Source organism: Leiobunum rupestre, chromosome 8 (genome assembly GCF_980474605.1).
Source record: "Leiobunum rupestre chromosome 8, qqLeiRupe1.1.hap1, whole genome shotgun sequence".
In the NCBI taxonomy this organism is placed as follows: domain Eukaryota; kingdom Metazoa; phylum Arthropoda; class Arachnida; order Opiliones; family Sclerosomatidae; genus Leiobunum; species Leiobunum rupestre.
In genome coordinates, this window is record NC_143391.1 from 13,693,093 (window position 1) to 13,720,829 (window position 27,737).

Consider the following 27,737-nt stretch of genomic DNA (forward strand, 5'->3'; position numbering starts at 1 on the left):
TATTAATAAATACATTATTGTTTCAGTAGGTGGTTTTTTTTCACCTGTTCTGGGTTTTTGAGCAGGTTAAAAAGTGTAGCCCTATGACGTCATTTTACTCCAATTCTGTCTTGACGAAAAAAACGAGTTGGAGTAAGAAGGGAGTAGGTAAAGGTTAAAGGTTTTTTATTTGCCGTAGCAGCCTTAGTTTTGTTTAAGATGACGACCGGTGGTGAGGTCATAAATATGTGACTTATTTTTCACATTTATTTAATGATAATAATAATAATCAGCTAGGCTAATACCCTAGGCACCACTTTAGGCTTAAATTATCAAGCGACATTTAAAGTCATTAAATAACATTTAACAATAGAGTACGAGCGATTGACGCGCAGCGCCTCTAGGGGCGAGCTAAAAATAAACTACTATTCCCGTTGACGCTAATGTAAATGTAGCGATGATTTAAAGTAAATTAACAAATCGTTTTTAGAAAAAATATTTGATTAACTTTTTTCCATAATAAATGAATTAAAAATAAACCCAAAAAAAGCCTTTAAGATATATTTTATCGTTTTATTTTCGAAATAGGCGGGCTCAAAGTTCATGCGTATTCCTAGGGAGAGGGCGGTAATTCCAGCGAATTTTAAAAACTTCTATTTTCTACAACCTAGAGTAGTATTTAATAGAAATTATATGACATTTAAAATTAAATTACTTACATTAATTGTTATATCGTAGACTTTTTTAGTCACCGACGTCTCGTATGCATTGCCCTTGAACTACTGAGCTGTGTTCGTTAACTGTTTCCCTAACGTTAAATATACCAAAAGAGCTTGACCTTTTCTATACGTAGATTCTCTAAAATATTTTCTAAGTCCATTTAACGCCAAAAATCCCACGTATTTCGTTATTTGTTTCGTATTACAATTAGCGTTCGCCATCAGTTAAAGATAGTAATCGGGTTTTTCCGTTTCAAAATACGCGGTAGATTAAACCGAGGCTTAAGACTGGGCAAGATTCACCGCCTTAAAATTTTCGTCTATTTTAAAGATACATTGTGAACGAACCAATGGATGAAAAGTTATGAAACTAGCTTTTAAATAAACCTTGAAACTTATTTCAAGTCATATTTATAATTCACAGATGACAAAATTCGCGAAAAGTATTAATATTGTTCCGAATTACAACCTACTTCCTAAAATATCATTTTGCTTTCTAATACGCGGGTTGACAATGCAAACTTTACCTAGACGAGTAGCTGTTCGATTATCTACATGACCCGTTAAAAATATTATTTTTGAATGTTATAAAGCGATCAACGATTATTTAAGACGATTTAATATTACATTTAAGTTCATATAAACGGGAAAAATTGACAGTGGAATATTTCTTATATCATTTGGTAGGTTAATTAACGTTTAATTATCGCCAACTTTACATTAATTTCAATGGGTGCGGGGAAAAACTTTTAAGCAAGTTACGCGTGATCTCGCCACGAGAGGCGCTGCGTGTCATTTTCGTTTGAAACCGACAGAGCCATAGATATAGGAAACGTATATAAAGGTCTAGATAAAATATTTCAAAGGGAGTGAATACGGAGGTGACAGCTAGCAGAAACGCCTAATTTCTGCAGGCTATCCTTATAAGGCGCTATCTATCGGTAAGAAAGCTCGTGCTATCGTCGCGAGAGCCATTGTCTGCTGCTTAAAAATTATACTAAAAGTCACCAACAGATGGTGTCTAAAGACTACGGCCTGCGGAAAGGTCAAGCACTTAGTACTAAAATGTTAAGAGAGCTCGCTCTCTTGGTCACGTGCCTTCCTCGGTGTCTGCTAGGTGTCAATTCCGTATTTTATGTTAGGCTTAGACGCCCCGAAATTTATCTAGACCTTTATATACATTTCTTAAATCTATGGACAGAGCCTATTCGTTATTAAAAGCTTGCCACATGTGAAGATGTTCAAAACCGGTCATGTTTTCGTGAAATGAAATATAAGCAGATGAATTTTCTATATAAGCAGACGAATTTTCTATATAAGCAGACGACAAAGCTATATTACTCCCTCTACACCTCCTTTCGAGGAGGGGTAAAAAAAGTAACCTTAGAGCTCTGGAACAAGCGAACAAAATTCGGGACAGGGTAAATCTTACCCCGAGAACAGGCGAATAAAACGTTTTAGGGTAAAAAGTTTACAAACGAAGAAAACCACCTAGTATAATACAAAAAATTTACTTTTGTAGAGAACCCAAGAGTCAATTTCAAAGCATTGTTTGAAACTTAAAAATCAACTCTTAAATCGAGACCTCCGGTTTTCCATGGATTAGAAATTCCGTATCGCGTAGCACGGAGAGTGATTTTTCGAACTTCCGCGAAGCATATTTTGAGCACCAGTCTTTACAAAACAATTTCAAATTTAAGAAATGTAGCGTGTCTCGTGGAGATTTCCCTTTAGAAATGGGAGAGGGTGGCAGGGCGCAAACGTTTATCAGATTGGGAATACAACTCAATTTCGGAGAATATTTGCCAGCGCGATAAAAGAGGGGGGCGCAAAGCTGGTAATTGTAAAATCTATAATTTCCAGTTGAGACTGGAAGGGATAAACCAGTTTCTCTCCTTCATTTATTTCCTATGTTTGGGCATCTTTCAAACGGATCATTTCCCTTTTTATCTTTTTAACGCTATAAATTTCTTTTTAAAAACTCGTTCAAAATTATCATTCATTAATACTCTATTTTCAGTGATATTGTATGAAACATACTAACCTTAATCAGAAGTCTATAATAACCCCTTTCTGAGGGAAGTATGACAGTTTAAGCCACGGTTACACTATGAAACATACTATCCATGATCATAAATTTATAATAACCCCTTTCGGAGTAAAGTATGACAGTTTAAGACACGGCTACACTATGAAATATACTCACCATGATCAGAAGTCTAAAATAACCCCTTTCTGAGTAAAGTATGACAGTTTAAGCCCCTGCTACACTATGAAATATACTCACCATGATCAGAAGTCTATAATAACCCCTTTCTGAGTAAAGTATGACAGTTTAAGCCCCTGCTACACTATGAAATATACTCACCATGATCAGAAGTCTATAATAACCCTTTCTGAGTAAAGTATGACAGTTTAAGCCCCTGCTACACTATGAAATATACTCACCATGATCAGAAGTCTATAATAACCCTTTCTGAGTAAAGTATGACAGTTTAAGCCCCTGCTACACTATGAAATATACTCACCATGATCAGAAGTCTATAATAACCCCTTTCTGAGTAAAGTATGACAGTTTAAGCCCCTGCTACACTATGAAATATACTCACCATGATCAGAAGTCTATAATAACCCTTTCTGAGTAAAGTATGACAGTTTAAGCCCCTGCTACACTATGAAATATACTCACCATGATCAGAAGTCTATAATAACCCCTTTCTGAGTAAAGTATGACAGTTTAAGCCCCTGCTACACTATGAAATATACTCACCATGATCAGAAGTCTATAATAACCCTTTCTGAGTAAAGTATGACAGTTTAAGCCCCTGCTACACTATGAAATATACTCACCATGATCAGAAGTCTATAATAACCCTTTCTGAGTAAAGTATGACAGTTTAAGCCCCTGCTACACTATGAAATATACTCACCATGATCAGAAGTCTATAATAACCCCTTTCTGAGTAAAGTATGACAGTTTAAGCCCCTGCTACACTATGAAATATACTCACCATGATCAGAAGTCTATAATAACCCTTTCTGAGTAAAGTATGACAGTTTAAGCCCCTGCTACACTATGAAATATACTCACCATGATCAGAAGTCTATAATAACCCCTTTCTGAGTAAAGTATGACAGTTTAAGCTACGGCCACACCATGAAACTATAATTTTCATGGCGAGTGTCTCTCAATTTCAATTGGTCAAAACTGCCATTAAAATCCGATTTAAACTGTGTTTAAAATTACCTCTAGATGCTACATAACGTTTGTTGACGGTAAGTTCCAGTGGCGGTGCCAGATGGTAGACCAGGTACGCTATGGCCTACCTTGAAAATTTAAAATTGCCTCCAGATGCTACGAAAAGGGGCCAAAATAAATTAAATATTTGCCAATCCATTAGGGGTTAATTTTTAAATTTCTTAAATTTTTACTGAATTTTATTTTAGGGAGCATAGATATTTGAAACTACCTAGCTTTAGAAAATGAAAAAAAAAGAACCAAAATCTTTCTAAAGGGCCCCAAAAACCAAATAGGGCACCCACTTAATTGAACGATTTTGCCTAAAACTTCTAGCGCCGCCACTGTTTCTGTCCATTGGACGGTCGTCAGTTCAAATGCAGGCTTTAACCACGTTGAAAATGTTTAATATATCTTAAAAACTGTGTTTTGCCTTTTAGCTTTCTCTAGTTACAATTTTTCTTTCCATAAAGAAAGAGTATCTCTCTCTGGGATTTGAATTTTGCGCCATTTCGTTTGACAAGAATGCACATAACGATTAAAATACGCAACTGGAGATGTCGCCACTGCTTCGAGAGAAAATCGCTACAATGAGCTCGAACGCCCATAGTTTATTCGAGGTATTGAATCTTTCATAATTTCCCTCAAATTGATCATCAAGGTCTTCCTAAATCTCCCAATATCCTTCTACCCATTTTGTTTTTCGAACGTCCAAATGTTTTATTAAAACGTAATTACACGCGGAGTGCTTCCATTTACAATTATCACATTTTTGAATTAATTTGTATTAAAACGAAAGTGGTTCTTTAAAAATGTTTTAAGCAATATTTAGAAAATCAATTTGTTTGAATTTTCTAAAAGCTTTTTCAGAAATTCGGGATCAAAATGGTTCGATGTCGAACCCGACGACTAGAAAGCGATTTTAACGATTACATTTTGCAGTATGGGTTAATTAGCATTATAAAAGCAAATAGCTTAGACAGATCTAGTTAAATAAATAAGGCCTCCGATAAAGAAGGCAATATACATTTACATATTACATCAACATATCATGATTATTATCCCGTATTCTTCCATTACACGTTTCGTCATACGCAACAAGTATAACCTCTTCTTCTGCATATTCTTCTGGCTTCTTTGATAGCGACTCGCGATATGGCCTGCGAAAATTGGTTCAAAAGGACGTTTAATAAATGATCTTTTAGGGAGTAGATTGTTGAAAGCGATTTTCGAGTATGGCTTACCAAAAGAGCTATTAGCGCCGAGGCCATGACCATGTAAAATACGTTCTCCCAACCCTTTTCCGACACCACTCCGGCCAAAAGAGGTCCCACAGCCGCTCCTGTCAAATATGAGCTATATCAGAAGCAAATAGGGGAAGTACGTATCTGTAGCTTAGAGCCGTAGAAGTCGTCGTGTGACCCACGAAAACGCCTTTTTACGCATAATAAACCAAACTGAAAAAGTAGTTCCACTTTTGTTTTGATTCAACACGGCTATAAACGACGAAAGCAAATACGCCTTAGCTCAATTTGCAGAGAATGAGAAGGACAATATGTTACAATTGTTCAATTTAAGAAAAATTGATTTTTTAAACGATGTATTCATCCGCGATTTCCCGCCAAACCGTTTGGGCGCGAAAATTCGTGAAAAGTGACGCCTTTCCAAAGCTGACTAGAAGCGTACTTCCCCCTATTTTCTTCTGGCTATATTATATACCTGGCCAGTTGGTTGGCATTCGTAGAGAGCCGCGCGGAACGGTTTTTCATAAAATCGCATATTTGGATGGAAAGGGTAGGTCACGAATTATTATAGGACTTTATTGACAACCGAAGTAAATTTTCGACTTTATAATGTCGCTTAACTGTGGATTTTTCGCAATCTTTATAATGAAGATCGGAATGATAAAACTCACGTCAAATTTGGAAACGGTGGATAATATTGGAACGGAAATGGAATAAAAATGTGAATTGTTTCAAAAGGAATGGGCGGTAATGGTAACGTTTTCGCCTCAAACGCAGCTCTCTAGTTGGTAACATAGATTGCGATGTCTTACCGATGGAGCCGGTACCGTCGATGATAGCGGTGACTGTAGCCAAAGCTTTGGAGTTTTCTCTGATGGTTTTGTGAGTACCCAGTTCGGCGGCTACCGCCGTAGTGATTAAAGCGTACGGACCATTGACCAAGGCCCCGCATATTACTTGCAAAGCTGTTACGAAATTGCGTTTTAGTTTTTTATGTATTTTGGTAGGCGAAATTTATCTTACCAATATTTCCGTACGTATTGAGGAATCCAAATAAATCGTAAATTAGTAACTGCAATGGGATCGAATGGTTATATAATTTTTATAAAATTATTTTGTTAACCTTAAATTTTACCGATGGGATGCTAAAGAAAAGGAAGACGGTGCAAGTAATGGCACTAGCGCCAGTTCGATCTGAGATTAATCCTGCTAAGATGCCACCAATTATTCCTCCAATGTCAAACGGAACCGACAGATAAGCTGAGTCTTCGGCGTTGCCAATTTCGGCTACAATAATAATATTGTTTAGATGATACCTATTCTACCGCATCGACAAGAGGTACAATCATAGGCCTAATCATACGAGCCAACATTTTGCCAATATTCGTGGTGAGCGTATCTTTCGACTCTTGTTCGTTGCGTTTTCGTTTACATTAAGAAAAGTTGTCAAGATTTCGCGCGTTAATCGAGGAAAGAGTTACTAGTTATTATTAACAAAAAACCTCCTTATCTACTATAAAATATGTGTATTTACATCAATAAAAATATTTTATAGTAATATTATCATTTTGTTTTGTGTAATCGAAAGGATGGGTAAGAAAAGTATTAGATTTAAACATTTGGAGCTAAGCCTCGGTCACAAAAACCTGCCGTTCTGTAAACTTAATTGACCAATAAATTAGTTTGTGTGGTTAAAGCGATGTGACAATCAATAGGTTATCCATTCATACTGAGCTACTCGATTTGTGACCCGTGTTGCCCAACAATGTTTTTCAAAAATGTTGAATCGCATGAATAGACTTAAGAAATGTTTCCTAATTTTTTTAGTCTTTATTGCAACATTCGTATGGAAACTCACTTTTTACGTCGATATATTTGGGTAGCCAAAACAAGAAAGTGTAACTGACTAACTTAGCGAAAAATAGGCATATTGAAAACTCGAAAACACCCTGTACGAGTAAATTTCCATTTAAAAACTGAATTCGTGGCAACACGGAAACTTATTGAAATTTACCGGAATCTTCAAAGCCCCTAGGAACGTAATGGCTCCTTTGCTGTTTTCTCCCAACGAAACGGTGCTCGGACTGCCCTTCATTAAAGGTACCGATTCGTTTCGTGGCTGGAATGTTTAAATGGTATCAACTTCAACGCTTAAGTAGTCAAACATTTCACGCTATAATTGTAAGAAGCGGGCATGCACGTCAAGCCGATTGATCGGGGTTAGGTTTTCATCGCTCTTACCTGCTGCACGATCGGTACTACATTATTTGATGGAGTTACTGTTTTTGGAACTTCGAGAGTAACCGGTTCTTCTACAGATTTAAGCTGAACGACATTGATTGTGCCAGCCTTCGTAGTACTCGTGTCTTGAGCAGGCGCGGATTCGGTTGAAGGGTTGGGAGTGGGAATAGGTAGTTGGACAAAAGAGACGACGATCGATTTGGTTTCGAGCTAGACAGTCGGGGATTACGATTGAAACAGAACGTTAGCACTTACTCCCTAGCTGTAACTTTCAAGTTACTAGTAATTAAATCTTTCTCTGATATACACTTTAAGACACATAAAGAGACAGATGAAGCATGCGTAGTTAACACTTTGAGTATCTCAACGCAGAACCAAATACTCACTGGTGGAGGATTATACATAGGTACGGAACAACCAACATCTTCAGGATCTGAATAAAATAGGGATCAATGATATTTTTCATCTTTTATATTTCAAGCTGGAGATGTTGGAATACTTACAAGGAACTAGGAAAAAGAAAACCAACACTCCGACGATGCCGACAATGAGACCAGGCACCAAGAACGAATAGCCCCAATTTTCTTCAACGAACACTCCGGCCACGTAGGCGCCTAGAATGTTGCCGACGTACAAGTGAGCGTTCCATACTCCGAATATTAATCCACGTCTGACAGAAATCACATTAAAATTTTCGTCCAATTTTAACCAAAATGGCTGGGGTGCCACGGTTTGCTCACCTCGATTGGCCGAACCAATTTCCCATGCAAGCGACGACGCTTGGGAAACCGGAACTTTGAACGGCTCCGCCCAAAAATTGAACAATGGCGTAGAAAGCGTAACTGTGAATATGGTAATTATAGCCTAATCCGAAGAGAATCGTGAAGATTCCGCTAAGAATCATCCCACAGGATAGAAAGAATCGCAAGTTCACGCGTTCAGCCACAATGCCACTATTAAATAGATATTATTATGAATGTCCTCTATATCTGAACAACAAATGTATTAGCTATAAGCGGAAGACAGAAAAACTGAAAATATGTTATACTTCAATCTATAAAATTGGTCCAAGATTTATCATTTTCCGATTACAGTTTCCTCTCTAGTCTATTAGACCTTGGACGAATAATTACTCGACCCGAAACCAAATGGCGCGTTTAGTGCTTTTATGGCAGCGCTGCTTGTAGCGCCGTAGTGTCCAATATTGGAAAGATTTCTATCTAAATACTAAACACGTGACGAATATTAGCGAATGGCGTTTTTAGCTCGTCACGGTCGTCAAAGCTTACACCTTTATTTGCATTTTGACTAGGCATTTTAAAATTTATAATATATTTAAACCTTCACACAAACTATATATGGAAAAACATTAAAGCGAACTTCCTATTTTAATTAATTAAATCGTTGCCCTTTCATTTTTATTCCAATACAATTATTACTCAATAATCTAAAGCCCATTAAAATAACCAAAGCCTTACTTCTATTTTAAACAGCAGAGCAGACGACGGAATGCAGGTCATCTGACATTTTTACGCACGTGTTTTGTATTTGGACAGAAATATTTCGCGATTCTCTCGGTAGGAGCGCTAACGGGCGATGCAAATTGTGGAAAAGGGTATTTTGCTTAGGTTTCGAGTCCAGTAATTATTCGTCCAAGATACGACGTTTCAAGCAGTAGCAGCGCCAGTTCCGAATTTACTGGGTCCCTAGGCACATTTTGGTGGGGGCCTATGTAAGGAAAAGATAAAAACGCAAAACTAGCATGTCCGGAAAAATTCAGTGCCTAGTAGGCCTAGTCCTTAATCCGCCAGTGAGCCGCGGTAGATTGTTTTCAAACTTACGCTTAAAATTTTGTGGCCCCTAAGGACGTTTATAACCTGATTCATTTCTGTTCGAAAAAAACTTTGAAGGCATAGAAAATCTTAATATTGATTTTTAAGCGTGCATTTACTGAATTTCACTGGTTTAACAATTGTTTCCGGAATACTAATATAATTTGCAAGAAAATGTGGCCCCCATTTTAACCAAACTGTGTCTCCTTACAACCATAGCGCCGCTACTGGATTGAAGTTTCAAACATAATATCATGGATGGAAACCAAAAATTAGTTGAGTAGCGCACTAGGTCTTAAGTCGCTAGATGACTTGGGGTTAAGGTGGTGCCTTGGGTATTAGCGTATGTAGCATAATTACTCATAAGTGTGCCAGAAATAACTTTTTCTCAATGATACCTTGTTGCAAGGATATGACGTAATTGACGTCACTTCCAAGTCGATAACGGTTTTATCGTCATCAAAACTAGTTTTGGTGGGGAGGGAAGGAAGTTAAAACCAGTTTTACGCGACGTTAGTCCGTATTTTCTTTGGTGGATCTGAAACAAGGTCTCATTTAAATTTTTAATACAGAGATTTTAAACAGAGGCACACTTATGAGTAATTATGTTACATATGGTATTAGCCTAGCTGATTATTATTATTATTATTAAAACTATTAATACTGAAATTTAAAAATTATAATAATAACGCATGTAACTAAATATAACTATAGTCAAATTCGAGGCAGTTTTTAATGGATGCCATTTTCCTGCCAAACCTTAGGGTATAGGAAGATGAATATTTATATACTAGGATATATTTTAATCTAATGCTAATATGTTAAATCTGATCTCTACCCCATCATTTTAGATACAATTAGCATTCGTTTGAAAATCCCAATGGTTGTCGGATTGGACAGCTCGTTCCATTCCCTATATAGTCTTACGAATCATTGAGCCTATTACGTATATCTATATCAGTGCCAAAAAGTAATATTGATGGTTGGTAATACAATCGTAATATATTCTAAATAAATTTATGTAAACGTATAACACAGTTTATTATAGTCAATATCCTACCACCTTCAATTGCGAATTATAATTCATCTTTCATTTTCGTTAAGGGCCACTGTAGATCTTCTCACCGTTTACGCGTTAAAGAGGTCATTTTTTAATTTAAAAGATACTCTGTTATATTTAGCAGATGTCGAGAGGCCGTTCACTAAATTATCTTTAGTCATTTCGACGATGTATAATCTATGAAACGCTCTTATATCGATAACAAGTAATACCGCTATAGAACCCCAATTTTTCCTACAATCCTTGTCAAGGTACTTGAAATTCTGAGGTTGTCTTTACGGTTTACCGAAGTGCTTTTGTCGGTTTACGATATAAGGTTTAAGTGAAAATATCCAATAAGGCATGTATAGAATCATAATAATTCTAATATATATATATATATATATATATATATATATATATATTTCCGAAAGTTTGGGTGTCTGTCTGTCCACACCCTTTGCATTAGAGCCCCCAATCTTTGCACAATTGATCTCCATATGTCCAAAGTAAGCGGGTCGCGCTCAGGCCCGGACTGACCCGGGTGGCTAACCGGTGATCGCCGGTCAGATCGGGGCCAACTCATATAGGGGGCCAAAGAGGAAAAGATTTGCATTAATGGTTAAATAGGCCCGACACGATTGCATAGCCGGTGGGGCCATCTACTAGCCAGTCCGGCCCTGGTCGCGCTATCTATGTCCACTCTACCAACTTGAGGGCCCCCATGGTTTGTTTCGTGGACCACCAAATTTTTCGTGAATAGTTAATAAAATTAAATGTGTGAAATTTTAACAATAGAGATCTATGTTGGTAGCCGTCAAAAGGAGATGTGCATTTAAGAATTTCCTTTATAACTATAATCTTAAACTTTCGGATTACGTCTTGCTCTATAGGAATTATACTATCAACTTAACTAGCTGGGGCCCTGGACGGAGGACAGGCTATAACATCCTATCATAGCAAGAATATATTTATATTTGTAGCTATAATATTTTAGTCCTGCATACCGCCAACAAATGAGAGTAACTTATTTTAAGGCTGTTATTGAGCCTCGCCAGTTCCATGGTTTCAAGTACTTGTATTATACAGGGTGTCTTCATTTGATCGGCCCAGGCATTTTTCTCAAAAACTATACTTTCTAGAAATGTGAAATTTTCAGTATGTACTCTCTCGGGGGAGATCGTTGTTATTTGTAAGTTTCTGAAAAATCGTGAAATTTTTCACGGTTTTAGAAGTGTTAGTTTTTGAACGCTACGTGGTAGACGAAAAGTTTCAATAAGCAAGTTTTAGAGCATACTTGAAAACCTTTAATGGAATTGGTATGGTTGAAATCAGACATTTCGTCATTGAAAACAAAAAATTTGAAACTTTTCGTCTACCACGTAGCGTTCAAAAACTAACACTTCTAAAACCGTGATAAATTTCACGATTTTTCAGAAATTTACAAATAACAACAATCTCCCCCGAGAGAGTACATACTGAAAATTTCACGTTTCTAGAAAGTATAGTTTTTGAGAAAAACGCCTGGGCCGATCAAATGAAGACACCCTGTATACATTTTCATCGTTGAAGGTTTCGCTAGCATTTTTACTTAAACCTTGATCTATTTTCGGTAGGCACTCTTGTTATTGTGAGCCTCTGAGAAAAGGGAAACGGTAAATTGAATGATGATCATTAATGGGATGTCCAAGGATGGATTCTTATGGCAGTTTATGGCCACAATCACGTGAGGCAAACGAACGAGAAACGTGTTGGCGTGTTTGTGTTCAGATTTCCCTTTCCAATTTTAGCGATAGAAATTCCAAGTTAGAGGTCAGTGACTCGAGTTATTTTTTAATTATATACTGTCTCTCTCCCAATATTATCTGCGAATCGACCATAAGCACGTTAATTAAATTTGTCACGTTTGAAACTTTTCCAAAGAATCGGAATATGAATGATATTCTTCGCGCTTTGATCTGGATTTCGCGGCATTTAAATATTGAAATACCAATGCCGATGACAAACAAGGTAAAAACCATTTCGAACGCCAAATGCCAATTCATTTCTCGTTTTCATTCTTTATCTACAGGTTTTAATGGCATGAAACGCGAGAATTCGCGAAACAAGGATTGTTTTTCACGCATTTTGTTTGAACTGACAGTACCATCTGCTATGACACACGCATCTCGTTCTTTTATACAAAGCATCATTTGTGTTTCAACATGTAGAACGCGCAAAGGCTATACTGTCTATATTCCCTTCACAAGATTCGACTCAACGTCAGAATTTAATTATCTAAACTCGCGCGTCAGATTCGGGTGTGTTTAATGAAGTCAGGCGATAAAGCTATAAATGTTTGATAAAATGACTTTTGAAGAGACGCGAATGGTTTTCGAACGTCACAGATTAAACGATGGTGGTCACAAGGTGGAACCGGCCGATGATTATAAATTCGAATACAATCGAAGACGCGCGCTATTTTTACTAATTAAACAATAACTTTCGATCGTGCCGCTAGATTTCGTAACCCTTGCCGAAGCACGTCAACGATCGCGATTAGATCTACCACGATCTATTTATCAGATTTATTTCCAAATTTATTAAATTTCCAGGGTTTCTATTTACGCAATGTTAACGTGTTTTTAAAAAGTTATTTCTTTTACAACACAGGTACAACAGGCACAAACTCGTACGCTTTCGCGTTCGAAGAACATTTCTGCGAACCGATATTTGAACATTTCAAAGTAAACTAAATATTGTAGCATATGTAACATAATAACTCATAAGTATGCCACTGTACCTTTATTCCATTAAAAAATCTTCACTAACGGTTTGTTTCACCCCGAACCAGTAAAAAGGTGGACTACGTTAGTTTTTAACCTTTTTATTCATCCTAGTAATTTTGGGAGTCACACTATTGGCTACTAACATATTTAATTAAGCCAATGGAAAGCCTCTAAATTGAGAAAGAATTTTTTGCGTCGGAATTTTAGTCAGCCCAATGTAGCTTTATATTAATCAAATTTATGAACTCGCTCGGTTTGTGCGGATGAAGTTAAATAATGAGTAGTTTAGAAAAAGAAAAGGTTGGGGGAAAATGAATAATACGTTTCGGTTCAGAGATCACTTTCCGAAAATGAAACAAGTAGTCGAAGTGGGATATTCCACCAGTGTTTTTAAAACCCATACCAAGCCTAGAAGAGTTAGGCCTAGGCTCAAAAGAATCTGCCTTGTAGATGCCCCAGAAAAGCTCAACCTGGCATACTTATGAGTAATTATGTTACATATGATTGTAGGTTTAAACGTTGCAAAAAAAAGAGAGTATACCTGATGAACATGAAAAAGGCGTATGAAAAGAGAAAACTCGAATCCAGAAATCCGAGCAACTGGTTGGCATTGTCGCCAGCTATTTTGAGGGAATACAAAAATATTCATCGCATTTATTAAGAATTTCTAGGTTCGGTGACTTCTGCTACGGATTTCCCGAATTTAATAAAGGCTGGTAAACAGTTACGTTACATTAAACATAAGTCTGTTTCAGACTTATAGACAGACAATTACAGTAACTTAATTTGAATATAGTTTTCCCAAGAGTATATTTAGTGAAGGAAAGCGACACTCCAACTGCCCCGGTTTTAAATTAAATGAAAATTAAATATTGCGTATAGATGCTTTTACGCGCGTATTTCATGGGAGTCGCCATTACCGTGCTACACGCGAGAGAACGGGTTTTGGGGGAAAGAACTTTCCACGGTAGAACTACGTGCAGTATGCGTCTATGGCAGCTGCCTGTGGAGCAAATCGTGGGAGGGTCCGTGATAGGGGGAAAGACGCGCAAAAGAGGGTATAGGTTGTTTCGCGAGTTGACATCTTTATCTACTGTTTCAAAGTATTTGTCATTTGTTTTCCCACGCGTAATTTTACTATTAGAAGGTTATCCGTAAGACTACTAATTTATTTATTAAGTAAGCGGTACTTACTGAATGGTTCCCAACTGCACCATGTTTCAGCTGTTTCATTGGTTAACACCAAACCTGGTGGAGGGATTTCTCTAGAGCAATCTCTGCTTAGTACATTCTGCGTAAGGAAACGTACGTGTAAGTGTTCGAAACCCACTGAGCTTGGTAACAATTTAGTGGTTATTATACTTGTTTCTCAAACTATGTGGACGCTTAAATTTAAGAATATGAGGGGGGTTTCGCGTACACCGCAGTTAGTAACGATATGCCTAGCTGTGGAAGCAAAGACGGATCTAGGAAAACGTCGCCAATGCTATTTTCCGATTGAGAAAAATTATACCCCCATATAATGGTGCCCATTATTAAAGCTACAGTCATGACGTCATCAATTTAAGACGGTATAGCCTCAATTAATTGAAAAACATTTTAAGCTTCTAGTGGGTTTAATCATTTAAATTAGTTCTAAAAGTTAAATTTAAAAAATTCTATATTCAGTTTTCCATGATAATGTCATGAATATAAAGCTTACAAAAAGGTTTTTCGAAAAGGTGGTACGACGCCTGTACATCTAGCTTATATACCGCGTTAAAGGTATAGAGAATTAAAAATAATTACCTTCACAATACTGAGAGGTCTTCTGGACAGATGTAACGAGCAGTAGGACAAAAACGTTAACAACAAAATAAAAGAACGATATCTGCGCGCGTAAAATATTATAACGATAATAACTAAATCGTAAAAATGAATTAAAATTAAGATGATTACAATTAATTACGACTTACCCGAATTCACGCTGCTCTCTCTTCAATTTAGAGCAAGGTAAACATTTTTCGACCGCCTTTATTCCCAAGGGAGCTTTAGCGGTACCATCGTTTTCAATTTCCATAAATAAAAGTGTCTAACCGTGAGACTGGGCGCTCCTGTGCATGCAGATAACGAGAGAAGCTGATATAGAGAGTGTTTTAGACGAATTGAGATGATCTCGGCCGCGCTACTTACTTTTATACGAGACTCGCTATTATACCTGTATCACAGTACAATTGGCGCTTCTCTATCTCCCCGTTTCATTCGCTTACGAATTCCTGATTGTAAAATGTACGTTGCGCTCTCGGAATTCGTGTACAAGCACATTTTATCTTTCAGATATTCGTGACATGTTGAAATGTTTACTTTTCCAGGTTAATACAAGGGCTGGTGAACAATTAATTTTGGAATAAACTAAAATGTTTTTTTTCGAAGGCTGCGCAGGGGTGTGCAAGGGGGGGAATGCCCCTCCCAAATATTTTTCTGGAGGGGGCATTTAATTTAATTTTGGTCGGTTAAAAACTACAAATTCACTAATTAAATATATTAGAGGCTAAATTGAGAGAATATTAACCTACGCTAATTACTTTTTAAGCAAACATCGGTTTTGTATCACAATATATATATAACCATGATCCTGAAAACCAAATTGATACTGTTAAATGAAAAATTTTAAAAACGTTTTTTACTTAATTTTAAGTAAATATTTTTTATTAAAAACGTTAAAACGGAATAATAATTTTACTTAAAATTAAGTAAAAAACGTTTTTAAAATTTTTTATTTAACAGTATCAATTTGGTTTTCAGGATTATGGTTACCTTCGTAACGTTGCACGGGTAAAAAATGACCGAATATTTTGAATGTTTGTTAGGATTTTGTTTATATCCCCTTAGGACCTCCATCATGACCCTGTCCCCACGGCTTCGCGATTTTTATTAGCATTTGTGACAAATTTGAGTCATTTTTCGAAACGGTCGTTCTCGTTAGATGGCGCCAGGTTAACGTTTTCTAAAACCATCGAAAAACAATACGACTTCTTCCAATTTTTTTCTCTGTAACAAGGATGGGCGCGCTCCGCTCGTTTTAGAGAACGTCGGAGCGATTGGAGTAAAATAAGCGGTAACTTTCAAATTATTGAGAGGAGAAGAGCTGCTTCTATATTTGGCTATTAATGACGGTCGATAACCTAAATTTCAGCTTGGTTAAATTAGCAGAAGACAGGAGACGATAAGCGGAACTTAAAGATGAGCGCTTCACTTTGTCATAGAAGAGAGAGGAGCGAAGCTGTCATTTTTACTCTTGGACTAGTTTTTTTTATGTTCGGTGAGCTCTTAGGTGAGACGAGCGGAATCTTTAATATTATGCACGTGAGAGCTTTAACTGCATTCATTTAAATTCTTAAAGGGTGAGAGAGCAGACACTTTGAAAAGAAACGAAATGAGTAAACAGGAAACTCGTTTTATCCGAGTGCCTTAGAGAGAGAGACATGATCTTAAGAAGAGCGCAATATCATAAGTAACATAATAACGATAAGTATGACAATTACAACCAAACTGATTTTCATAGTTATTGCGTAATCAAGATGTTTTCTCAGCACAGAGCCCTCTAGTGTCTAAAATATGCGCTAAGCTGAAATAGCCGGTTTACGATAGATAGGCGGAATATTAGGCTAAAATGATAAAAATTTAAAAAAAAATTATCGGCGCCCCGAGCTCATGTTTTTTTTATCACGCATGATTCGCACGCAGGCTTCAAAACAAAGCCAAAGCCCCTCGCAACTCCAGAACGTGCTCTCCGATACTAGGCTTAAATGCTTTTCAAAAAGTAGTCATCTAAAACGGTAAGTCGCTAGTATCAGTGCCGAAAAAAGGTTCGTTTATAAAATTAGCATTAAAGCAATAGGAAATGTCATACTTATTGTTATTATGTGACTTATGGCAGGTTACTGAGGCTCCGAGCTGAGATTATATTTAAAAAATGCCCACCACATCAGCAAAATAAAGTGCCGAATCTAAAGCTGCAAACGAATAAACGATTTCTATGACGTATCTATATTATAAAAACCACTTCGTCGTTGTCGTCGTCGTTCGAGCTTTTGGTTAGTCAGTAAGGAAGGCGAAGGCGGGCCGGCGAGGAAAAAGCGACCCGTGGAATAGAGGGAAAGCGAGACTGCCTTTGGCTTCGTTACTGAGGTGGTTCGACTATCTATTTTGAGCTTTTGGTTAGTCAGTAAGGAAGGCGAAGGTGGGCTGGCGATGAAAAAGCGACCCGCGGAACAGAGGGAAACCGAGATTGCCTTTGGCTTCGTTACTGACGTGGTTCGACTATCTTCTGTTTTCTCAAAATCTGTCGCCCCTGAGAGTTGGGCCGTTATTGTCCCAACCCGCAATACACCCGAAATTTTCTGTCTTTCCGCGGCGAATTTCGGAGGGGGTGGGGTAGTTTCAGAAGGCCTGTGAGTTTCGGAAACGGGGAGGGGCGGGGGGTTTCGGGGTGGTTCCGATTTCAGAGTCCCGTGGCGCTCTCGGCGTGCGTTAATCCCGTGGCCTTTATGCATTAGCCATTGGATACAGGGGGTTTAAAGGGGTACAGAGGGGTTTGATACGACTGCGATTTTGAGTTATTTTGGCGGGGAAAAGGGTACCACGGAAATTCTCGCATTGGAAAGGGGGAGGGGAGTACTACGGAAATTCTCGCATGGAGAAAAGGGGGAGAGGGTACCGCGGTAATTATCACATGGGCAAAAGGGGGAGGAAGGGACTTACTGGGGTGGCTCTACTATGGGGAAAATGGTACCACGGTAATTATCACATGTGGAAAAGGGGAAGGAAGGGCCTTACTGGGGTGGTTCTACTTTGGGGAAAAGGGTACCATGGAAATTATCGCATGGGAAAAGGGGGAGGGGGCCTTACGGGGGGAGGTCGACTATGGGGTTAAGGGTTCCATGGAAATTATCGCATGGAAAAAGGGAGGGGGCCTTACTGCGGTGGTTCGACTATGAGGAAGAGGGTGCCACGGAAATTCTTTCATGGGTAAAAGGGGGAGGGTGCCTTACTGCGATGGTTCGACTATGGGGAAAAGGGTGGCACGGAAATTATCCCATGGGAAAAAGGGGTTGGGGGGCGTACTGGGGCTAGTTTCAAATAAGAGCCTATACACTTGAAAAACATTGACTTTGAAAATGAAAAATGAAAGTTATTTAAAGTTTCGGAGAGACTAAAGCGTCATATATTTTATAGAAAACAAATTTATTAGGCAATACCAGTATCGATATACATGTATCTTAAGCTTGACACCAAAGGTCAATTATAATTAATTTTTATAATGTGTAATAAAGGGGGGGACTTTTATATATAAATGATCTTACGGGTCAACCAAAAACCAAAAACCATAAGCCTCCTAGCCACACAAATAATGAAATGACCGGGTACTCGCGTAACGCCTACGGTTGGGTTAGCGACGGTAATTTTCAGTGGCGTAGACAAGGGGGGGTGTCCGGGTACCTTTGACTGTACTAAATTTCCACCCCTTAACATTCACGTACTTCGACCCCCCCTTGACGAATTTCTGTCTACGCCACTGGTAAATTTAAATTAAATAAATGAATACTAAAGGTTTTGTATAGATTCTTTTATGCGCGTATTTCATGTGAGTTGCCATTACCGTACTGCAAGCCAGAGAACGGGTTTTGGGGGAAAGACATTTTTTACTGTAGAGCTACGTGCAGTACGTCTATGGCGACTGCCTGTGGAGGTAATCGTGGGAGGGATCCTTGATGGGGGAAAACGCGCGTAAAAGGGAACATTTTTCAAATAAACAAACTAGGCCAAGGAATTGGTGCTTCCATAAAATCCCCAACCAAGCCCCATATTGAGCATACATGTATAAAAAGTGTTATTTTTGGAGCGCGTGCTTCCTAATATTTCCGTGTAGAGGAACATAAATATGCGCGCGCTCTTTAACTTTAACTGCACGATGAATCTAACGTAATCACGTGACCTCTGGTATGTTATATTAAGAGCTATTAATATCATGACGGCCGTTTCAAGGCGGGGCTTAGTTATGACGTATGCCTACGACGCTATGAGCGACCACCCAATTAATAAAATAAAACCACCCCCATACAATTATCCAGGGTTCCGCGGAACACCTTTTGGGAACCGCTGCGGCTTACACTAACTATTACCGTTAACCTAAACAAGTTTTTTAACTAAAGGGTTAATAAAAAAATTGATCTGAACGAATTTGAGAATACAAATGAAGGTTAAATCTGTCCTTGAATCTTTACTTACTAGGAAGAAAGCGATTCCACAACCGATTCGAAGCGGAGTACTTGTGTATTTAATCGAAAGTATTCTTAAAAGGAGTATGAACTAACTTGGAAAATCATCTGGTAACACGCGCTACGACTGGTTTTTAAACGTAACTAACGAAAATTACCATTAGCTTCCGTTTAACTTGGTGTGAAATTCGTTGATTCTCCATAAATATGGAAGTTCATACTCCCTTTAAAGACATGCCATGGGTTTTCTTTTTAAATAAAAATTCAAAACGTTCGTTAGTTTATTCCAATCGATTTTATGTTTTCATACATTCCCATTAACTTACCACGGTAATCTTTGACCTCAAGATTTCAATTAACAGATAAAATTTAAAGATTTCGTTTCTTTCACCTTGTACATTTACAAAATCAGAAAATGCGTACTCTACCACCTTTTCCCTGTTAGGAAAGTCAGACATGGAGTGGACGCGCTCTATAGTGTGTTGTCGTCTGGTACGATTTTGAAAACTTGTAACGTCACAGCTGTAGTGTTAATAGTGGCCGCCATGACAGTTACCGTTTTTTATCAATAGGCAAATTACAATGGTGACGTCGCGGGGTTTCAGACGACAACACTCTATTGTATTTATAACGTGTGTTATTACACCAGTGTGTCAGAATTTATAGCCCGGTGCAGGGTGGGAAATAAGGATTTTTTTGAAAGTGGACAGGTGACCAGTGACCCCCTGGCCTAGAATAAATAAACTGGACCGTGACCAGTGTACATCGTCTGCTACATTAGAATAGCGTGTTTTAACTTTCAGCCGTTTTTAATAGGGTTAATTCTAGCTAGGAATGTGAATGACCTTTATCCCGGAATGGAAAACTGTATTACCCCAATACGGAATCCCCGTCGCACTTACGGTAACGTAGCTAGAGAAAAAAATAAATAACCTAAGCCTGTAGTGCCATCTTACGGCAGGCAGTGTTACTAGATTAACATATATGATAATATGAGTGTATATATAATTTCGTCCGCTAGACGTTCTAAATAAGAAGTAGTAACGGGTTTTTCTTTGGTTGAGTTGTAGTGGAAACTGATTAGTGGATGAAGCTGAATGTTTGGTTTTAGTAGCAAAATATTGTAATCTCTAATTACAACAATATATATTTACCATTATTTGTCTCTTTTTTACTTTTGGAGAAACAGTATAGTTGTGTTCTTGGAAAATTAAATTGAACGTTTTTCCTTGTTTCATTGTGAAAACTATAAAAACACGTGGCGTGCCTACAAATATTTTCTTAAGTTCAAACTATTTCCGCTAGATATCTATATTGTATTAAGTTCAATGGTTTAACGTTGCCAAGCTTGCCTACCCCCTCTACCCCTTAATTTCCTCTCCATAATTTACATCCTCCTAGATTCTAGGGCTGTGCAAGTACTCGAACATCATCGATTACTCGGCATTTTATCGAAGGAAATAATGGTCAGTATTTGACAGAGAGACTACTTGAAATCGCGAGGCGGTGACATGGTTACCAGGGAATAAAATTCAAAATTTTCATCTTGAGTGCGGACCGGAATACCACAAATGCACTACTTCGCATTATAAATATCACGTGATCACTAGCTCTTTAAAAAGGGTGTCAAGCATGGTGGAAGGTAAAATCTGAAGGCAGTGATAGACTTTCTCCCCCTATTTACTTTTGGAATAAGTAATTGGAAAACACTCGTCGATTATCGGGTACCAAAAAATCGAATAGTCGGGTACCTGATTACTCGAATAAGCTGCTGTAAGTTCCAAGACGGGTTTTTGCCACTTTTTGGGGTGGAAATAATAAACGGTACCTACAAGGCGTACAAACAACAAATGCTTTGAATGGCATAGTGCACCTGCGCGGTTTTTCTTAGAGTCTTAACTTCCTAAGCAATATACGGACAGATGGTACATTAATAATTAAAAAAATGTATATTGTATGGTTATTTTACTATTAATTACTATAAATAGGCTAGTAGCCTAGTATACTAGTCTTTTTATATCCCACTAGTCACTATAATGTTACTAAAGTTCTGGAAACTGTGGTTCATTTAAATTAATGGAATATTTTTCAGCATTGAAAGCTAGTTTATACTCATTTTAAATTTAATTTCCTAATTACTCGAATAAAACCAGCTCCTAACCAAGTATACTCGATAACCCTACTCGTTAAAAATATTACTCGGGGTTTTTTCTTAATTACTTGACTTGAATAAGAGAAAGTTTCCCCTTAATCAAATACTCGATTACTCGACTCGACTTCAATATTACTCGACTCGAATACTCGATGAAAAACATTTCGTACTCGATACCCGGCTCGATTGCCTAAACCAATACTCGCACAGTAAACAAACATTCCACAGCCGCCGTTACACAGACCTTCAAATCCAAAGACTTATAATATAACATTTAGACCTACCAACTGCAAAATATTCAAGCTGAATCATTTAAAAAATTAATACGCCTCGAATTAATAAAGTGGTCCAGTGGACCACTAACCCACCTCCGATTTAATTAATAAACTGGTCCGGGCAATTTTTAAACTGGTCATTTGCCCACTGCCACTGCCTTATTTCCCACGCTGGCCCGGTGTACCTAGTAACAAAGACCATACCACCGGAGGCCTATCATCATAGTGCCCTACGCCAGCGTCCCAATAGCCCGGACAGGTGACAAATCCAGCATGGGTAGCAGAACCCTACTACTGATGTTATTATTACACCAGGTGTTTTACTCACAATCCCCAAGGGATTTGGGTGTACTGTTTTCATTTGCTATGTAGCCGCCGTAGCCGCCACCGCCAACGTCGTTTGGGGCATAACTCTCGACAGGTTTTTAGTTAAATGGTTCATGTGACGTCAATTGATAGCCAATATCCAACCCTTAACCCTCAGTAGCCAAATTATGTTTATTTTAAATCAGAACTAAACTTTTTTGTCGATTTGAATTTCAAAATTGGGATTTCGTACCAAGATTCAGAATTCAAGCGGCTACGATGGATGCGCCCACTATCTTTAAATATTTGATTTTTTTCTGAGCCCCCCCCCTTTACAAACTGTGTCCATTGTTTACGCCCTGTAAATACTGGCTGCGTTCAGTAGCCTGCAACAAATGCAACATTTTCAAATCTATCAAGCGGTTTCTTACTGAATGATTTCCGGTAGGACTTTGCGCTGCTCGATGGATCGAAAGCATTTCCATTTGTAGCATGACGTTACAACGTTAAGGAAAGTAATGGCGTCGAACTGATTGATTAAATTGCTTGTTCACCGAATGCATGACAATTAGTGATTAGAATCGTTGTTATTCCACTAGTTTGTTGTTAAAAGGGCCGCTTTTGGTAAAAATTTCTTTTTAGGTAGTTAGTGCTGAACGCTTTTTTAGGTTGTTGAAATAGAGCCTATTCTCGAGCCTCCGTATGAGCAAAGGCTCAACTAAAATTCAAAGGTATACGAATATGTAGATAAAATGTGGAAAATTTTCTCAATAAGCGAAACTATAAAGTACTTTTGGTCTTGCCCAATCTTTTAAAATGGGAAAGAAAAACCACGTGGATGAGATCGCTAATCTACGCGCATTTTCGCACGTGTCCTGAAAGAAAAAATATGCGCGCGACGAAGCTAACATAATCACCGCATTTTATAGAAAGACCTATTCACGAGCTAACGACGTTAATTAGGCACATGAGTCCCATATTTTCATTACTAGGACTGTGCGATTAGTGGTTTTAGGAAATCGAGTCGGTTATCGAGTATCAAATTTTTTTCATCGAGTATTCGAGTCGAGTAATATTGAAGTCGAGTCGAGTAATCGCGTACTTGATTAAAGGAATCGATCACAGGGAACAGGGGTTGGAAAAAAACCGGGCCGTTTTTTTGTTTTTTATATTTCTCTTAAATTCCGCCGACGGAATGTGGCGCTGTAGAGTAAATATGTGGGAATAGCACCGCGCTCAAAAATACAACAAAAAGCAAAACAAAAAAATCTTTGACATAAAGCCTTTGTTTTGTTACAATGGCAAGTAATTTGTCAGCGTGCATAGAAATATCTTCAAGAATTCAAAATCTAAATAAAAGTAAAGAAAGTAGTAAGGTAAAGGCCTAGGATTTCTTCTGCCTGTTTTCATTTAAGTTTTCTTCCCGCCGCGCAAATATCCTGGTGGTAGGCCAACCGCAGAACACGTTGGCCTACCACCAGGATATTTGCGCAGCGGTAAGTAAACTTAAAGGAAAACAGGCAGAAGAAATCCTAGGCCTTTAAGAAAAAAATAATTCATTTATTAGATTTAATAGATAAATGGAAGAATTCCAAAAGGAATTGGTTTAAAGCCTTAGTTTGTAGTAATGCTAATGAAATAAACCCAAGGCCTATCGTCAGGCCCGGACTGGCTGCTTTGGGGCCCCTCGGCTAGAGGACCGGCCGATGTGGGGTATGGATAAAAATCTAAATGGTTATTTATAGGATAACAAATAACGTTTAAAGTGTACTAGATTCTACGTGCACATTAATTTGAAATGCGTTTAAAGGACCTTTGGGAAAAATTTATTATAAGCTATTTGGGGCCCCCTTGAGCCGGGGGCGCTCGGCGATCGCCGACCGGCCAACCTATCGTGTCGAATGAAGAATTAACGGCGCTAAATCTCGAATTTGTTATATTCACCAGTAGGCTTGGCGATCATTTTCGCGGATCAAAAGGTGTGGAAACTAATGTTTCAAAAGGAAACAGATTTTTTGCCAGTCATATACTTCATGTACATGATATGAATTGCAAAAATTGTTTTGAACCAAGTGATTTAGAAACCTATACAGTCATTCAAGGTATTCATAATATATTGCCATGTTGTCCTAGCATATTGAGAGAAAAACATTTGCAGCTGAACACCAGGTAAAATTTGAAAACGATGCCTTTATGAACATTATCTCATTCATAAAAAAAACTTGAGTAATATTTTTAACGAGTCGGGTTATTGAGTACTTTATTAGGAGCTGGTTTTATTCAAGAAATTATCAAATTAAATTTAAAGTAACTATCCCTTTAATTAAAATCGACCACAGTTTCTACAACTTTGCCCCCCCCCCCCCCAAAAAAAGTTGTAAAAACCCCTCTTTGAACTTTGAAGCAACGAGGACAGAAAGAAACAAATACTCGACGAGTTTAGAGAGCCGTTTATTCGAGTAATCGGGTACCCGAATTTGCAATTTTTTGGTACTCGTAATCGACGAGTATTCTCCATTTACTTATTCGAGGTCGAATTCGGGTACTCGATGATGTTCGAGTACTCGCACACCCCATCGCTTTATAGTTTCGCCTATTGGTTTTCTCGTAATTTCGTTACACTTTTTCACGTAAAACCATACAAATATTAAAGAATTAATGTTTTTAAAGCCTTTTAATTTATTGTTGGTGCAATTCTTCGCTTGGGGTGATGTCAATATACCGTTGAGCAACGATTACTTTGTTGGGCAACCGTTAGCCAAATGACCAACGATACGTTGAAACCGGAAACGCAAAAAAAGCGTACAGTAAGAAACCCGACTCAACTTTTACTCAACGGTGAATCCGCGTTGAGCGTTGCATCCTTCCCCGCCATTTCCGACATAAATGTTTAGTAATTTAGTTTCCCTTTAAACAATCCCGGCCATAGGCAGACCTTAGACTAATTAATACAGAGTCGTTTCGGCTTCCCTAAAACGCAAAAATACTTCTCATAATCTAAATTTTAATTATCGTCCCTCTCCCCACTAAAAAATGCGTAACTCACTCTGCGCATGTGCGAAGTTATCACAAGGAGCGGCCAGTTTTAAAACATCGTTTGCGTCTACAGATTTTTATACTTGGCTGCTCCTTAATTGCCGTACCTTCGCACTTGTGCTGTCACTGATACGCATATTTTCCAAATAGAAGGATAGGAAGAAGACGGTTTCGCACCTGCTAAAGAAATTCTGCGGCACCGAAAAGTCCCTATATTCATTCGTCCAAGGGCTTACTTGATATTCACCGGTTTTGTTTATTTTCACACTTCCGATAAGCGCTAGGCGCCCGCTAGCAGTTTGACGCGTTTCGGTGTGACAAAACGAATCGGCGTGTTTTTTCAAATTTACAAACTTTGCTCGTGTACGCTTTGAACATGCGCCGAGAGTCGGGGGGGGGGGGGAGGAGGGAAGTAACGCTGGTTCCATAGTTTTCGTGACAACTTGATCCTTCTGCAATTTTTGTCCTTGACGAAGGTCGAGTGTAACAGTAAAGGTAAGCTTACATTTATAATTAATCCAAGGGCAGATGCTGAGATGAACCGGAATGGTTTGTTACTCTTTTATATTTACGTCCAACAACTTTCTTATAAGTTATTTCATAAAATCCGGCTATGTTGTTTCCCCCCCCCCCCTCCGTCAAAAATTGCCCCCTCAGTCTTTGATGGCAGTTCAGTTCAGTACGTTCCAGTTCTAAAACCATCGGCGCGACTCGCATGAATGTACGTCAACCAGCTGGCAAACATGTTTCCCGAAAAATCAATAAAAACCAAAGACTACATACCGTTACATGTCCCTTCCTAGAGTATACCACCTCCTAAGCAGTTCTTTGATGGGGATTTTATGAAAACACCTACCAATTATGAGAGGGGGGAGGAAAAACGTTACCTAACCGGCGTCCGCTTCAATCGCCTCGGAACCAATGAGATATCGTACCGATTTGATTTTTTGGGCAAAAGGATCTTACTCTTTGAGCACGCGCTGGGATTGGAGACAACGTGTAACGTTAAATTTTCGATTATTTTAAATCTCAAGATAATTTTGATAATGAGAAAATACTTTTGCTATTTTATGACCTATTTGTTCCTACGCTCTCTCCCAAAGAGCTTTTAGCTAGGGGTCACTCGTGCGCTGGACGCCCGAGCTTTTAACCCCTCTTTTATGGCTCTAGTTTTACAAGCACACCAAGATGGTGCTTGATAACCAGAAAAGGGAATGGGGGTTGTAACTGGCCAGATCTCCTCCATTTCCACCGAGCCTTCCTTCATTTCATCTGTATGTCGTTGCCCAATTATCCAACTCGCTTTCCTTCTCTGTGGGACTGCAGAAGAAGCCCCTTTTAGTTTTATAACCCCTGTCGAATTGACAAAGAAAGTATTGAGGTTTGCCGACTTTGCCAACAGATGTTTATTTCTTATATTTATTTGTGTACGCGTTACCAATCTTGTTGTATTACTATTTTTGGATTTTACGCTCACCCGTAATGGGTGAAAAGTGTTTTATTTTATGGTGGTCACCCCGAATGGGTGGAAAGTGTTTCATTTTATGGTGGACAGCTGGCGTCTTTCGCCAAACCAACTTTGAAAGTGAACGATTGCGCGAAATGCGGGTGGTGGTGATTTATCCTTTTGAAGATGCCGGACCTTGGTGACGATCCCCAAAATAACTTCGTGGGTAGGGATTCGTCCCGGGATTCCCAGGGCACGGGTCTTGATTGGTCCAAAAAGGATGCAATTCCACGAGACCACGTGACCCCACTCATATTTAAACTGGACTCAAACTTTTTTAAAAGTGGTCTTACAAGTGCGACCGAGGAGAGTGGAGATAATAAAATAGAAGACGGGTGTTAAGACACCGCGGTTCGCGCGCAACTTGTCCCGAAGACGCGGAGTGCGTGCTTTTCCGAGAAGTTATCCCGAGAAAAGAAACGGCTTCGGATCCGTAGCCAACGTGGCCACGTATCCATTTCTCGCGCCACCGTCACGACACCAATCTCTGATGGAACTCAACGCCATCCTGATGAGCGCCACCAGGACTAACGTAATCTAGCTTTCATGTATGTAAACATGTAAATAAGACTAATGATGTTAATATTATTAAGTTCCCTATAAAGCTGCGCAGCTACTGCTCGCCCCCCCCCCCCCCCCACTTGTGTGCGTATGTGTTTCTAAAAGTGTTCAATTTGATTTAATCGATTATCAACTGTTTTACTTTATCTATGATTAATTGTTTATTAAACATTGTCATGGCAAACCTCAATCCGAGTCTTCACTAGTATCTATTAAGCTAATTTAATTTAAATGAAATCCCCTAGACATCAAACTGACCATATATTATAATTTCCTTATGTTAACTCGCCAACCCCAATAGTGAAAGTTGAGCGAGCACCCGGGCCATAATTTATTGATGTAGTCCTTACATGATTTGGCTCCTTCCTCCTTAAAGGAGCTTCCCGAGACCCGATACGTCCTACCGAGGCGTGCAAAGGCTACAAAAGCTAAACATCGTCTCAACATGGCCGTGCCCCAATGTAGAAAATCAATACATTCTGGGTGTCAGAGAAACCGTAACAGTTGTCAAACGATTTTGGCTTCGTCACCTTGTGACGTCACGATTGGTTTCAGTTTAATCTGTCCCTACCGTTAACCT

At 38.5% G+C, this 27,737-nt stretch overlaps 1 protein-coding gene across 3 annotated transcripts; it reads right to left on the minus strand.

Moving 5' to 3' along the window:
* Positions 1–4,372: 4,372 nt before the first annotated feature.
* Positions 4,373–15,192, minus strand: MFS16 (major facilitator superfamily transporter 16). 3 transcript variants are annotated; one of them, XM_090156047.1, is made up of 15 exons: positions 15,016–15,192; positions 14,849–14,930; positions 14,255–14,351; positions 13,602–13,680; positions 8,162–8,374; positions 7,925–8,091; positions 7,808–7,854; positions 7,422–7,631; positions 7,195–7,299; positions 7,039–7,129; positions 6,316–6,467; positions 6,204–6,252; positions 5,993–6,145; positions 5,181–5,278; positions 4,373–5,096 (listed from the first exon to the last, which is right to left on the minus strand). In XM_090156047.1, the coding sequence occupies exons 1-15, from the start codon at positions 15,117–15,119 to the stop codon at positions 5,025–5,027; spliced, it is 1,719 nt and encodes a 572-aa protein (XP_090012173.1). In that variant the 5' UTR covers positions 15,120–15,192; the 3' UTR covers positions 4,373–5,024. The 3 variants fall into 3 exon arrangements, with proteins under 3 accessions (XP_090012173.1, XP_090012174.1, XP_090012175.1); XM_090156048.1 differs by lacking the exon at positions 7,422–7,631; XM_090156049.1 differs by lacking the exons at positions 13,602–13,680; positions 15,016–15,192 and having other exon boundaries at positions 14,849–14,926.
* Positions 15,193–27,737: the final 12,545 nt, after the last annotated feature.

Bases quoted from the DNA above. Each gene is read 5' to 3' on its own strand.
- MFS16 (XM_090156047.1), bottom strand. From the start codon at position 15,119: ATGGAAATTGAAAACGATGGTACCGCTAAAGCTCCCTTGGGAATAAAG. The intron at 7,300-7,421 runs GTAAGAGCGATG...TAAACATTCCAG, and splicing joins TAGTACCGATCGTGCAGCAG to CCACGAAACGAATCGGTACC. The intron at 5,097-5,180 runs GTAAGCCATACT...CAATTTTCGCAG, and splicing joins CGGCGCTAATAGCTCTTTTG to GCCATATCGCGAGTCGCTAT.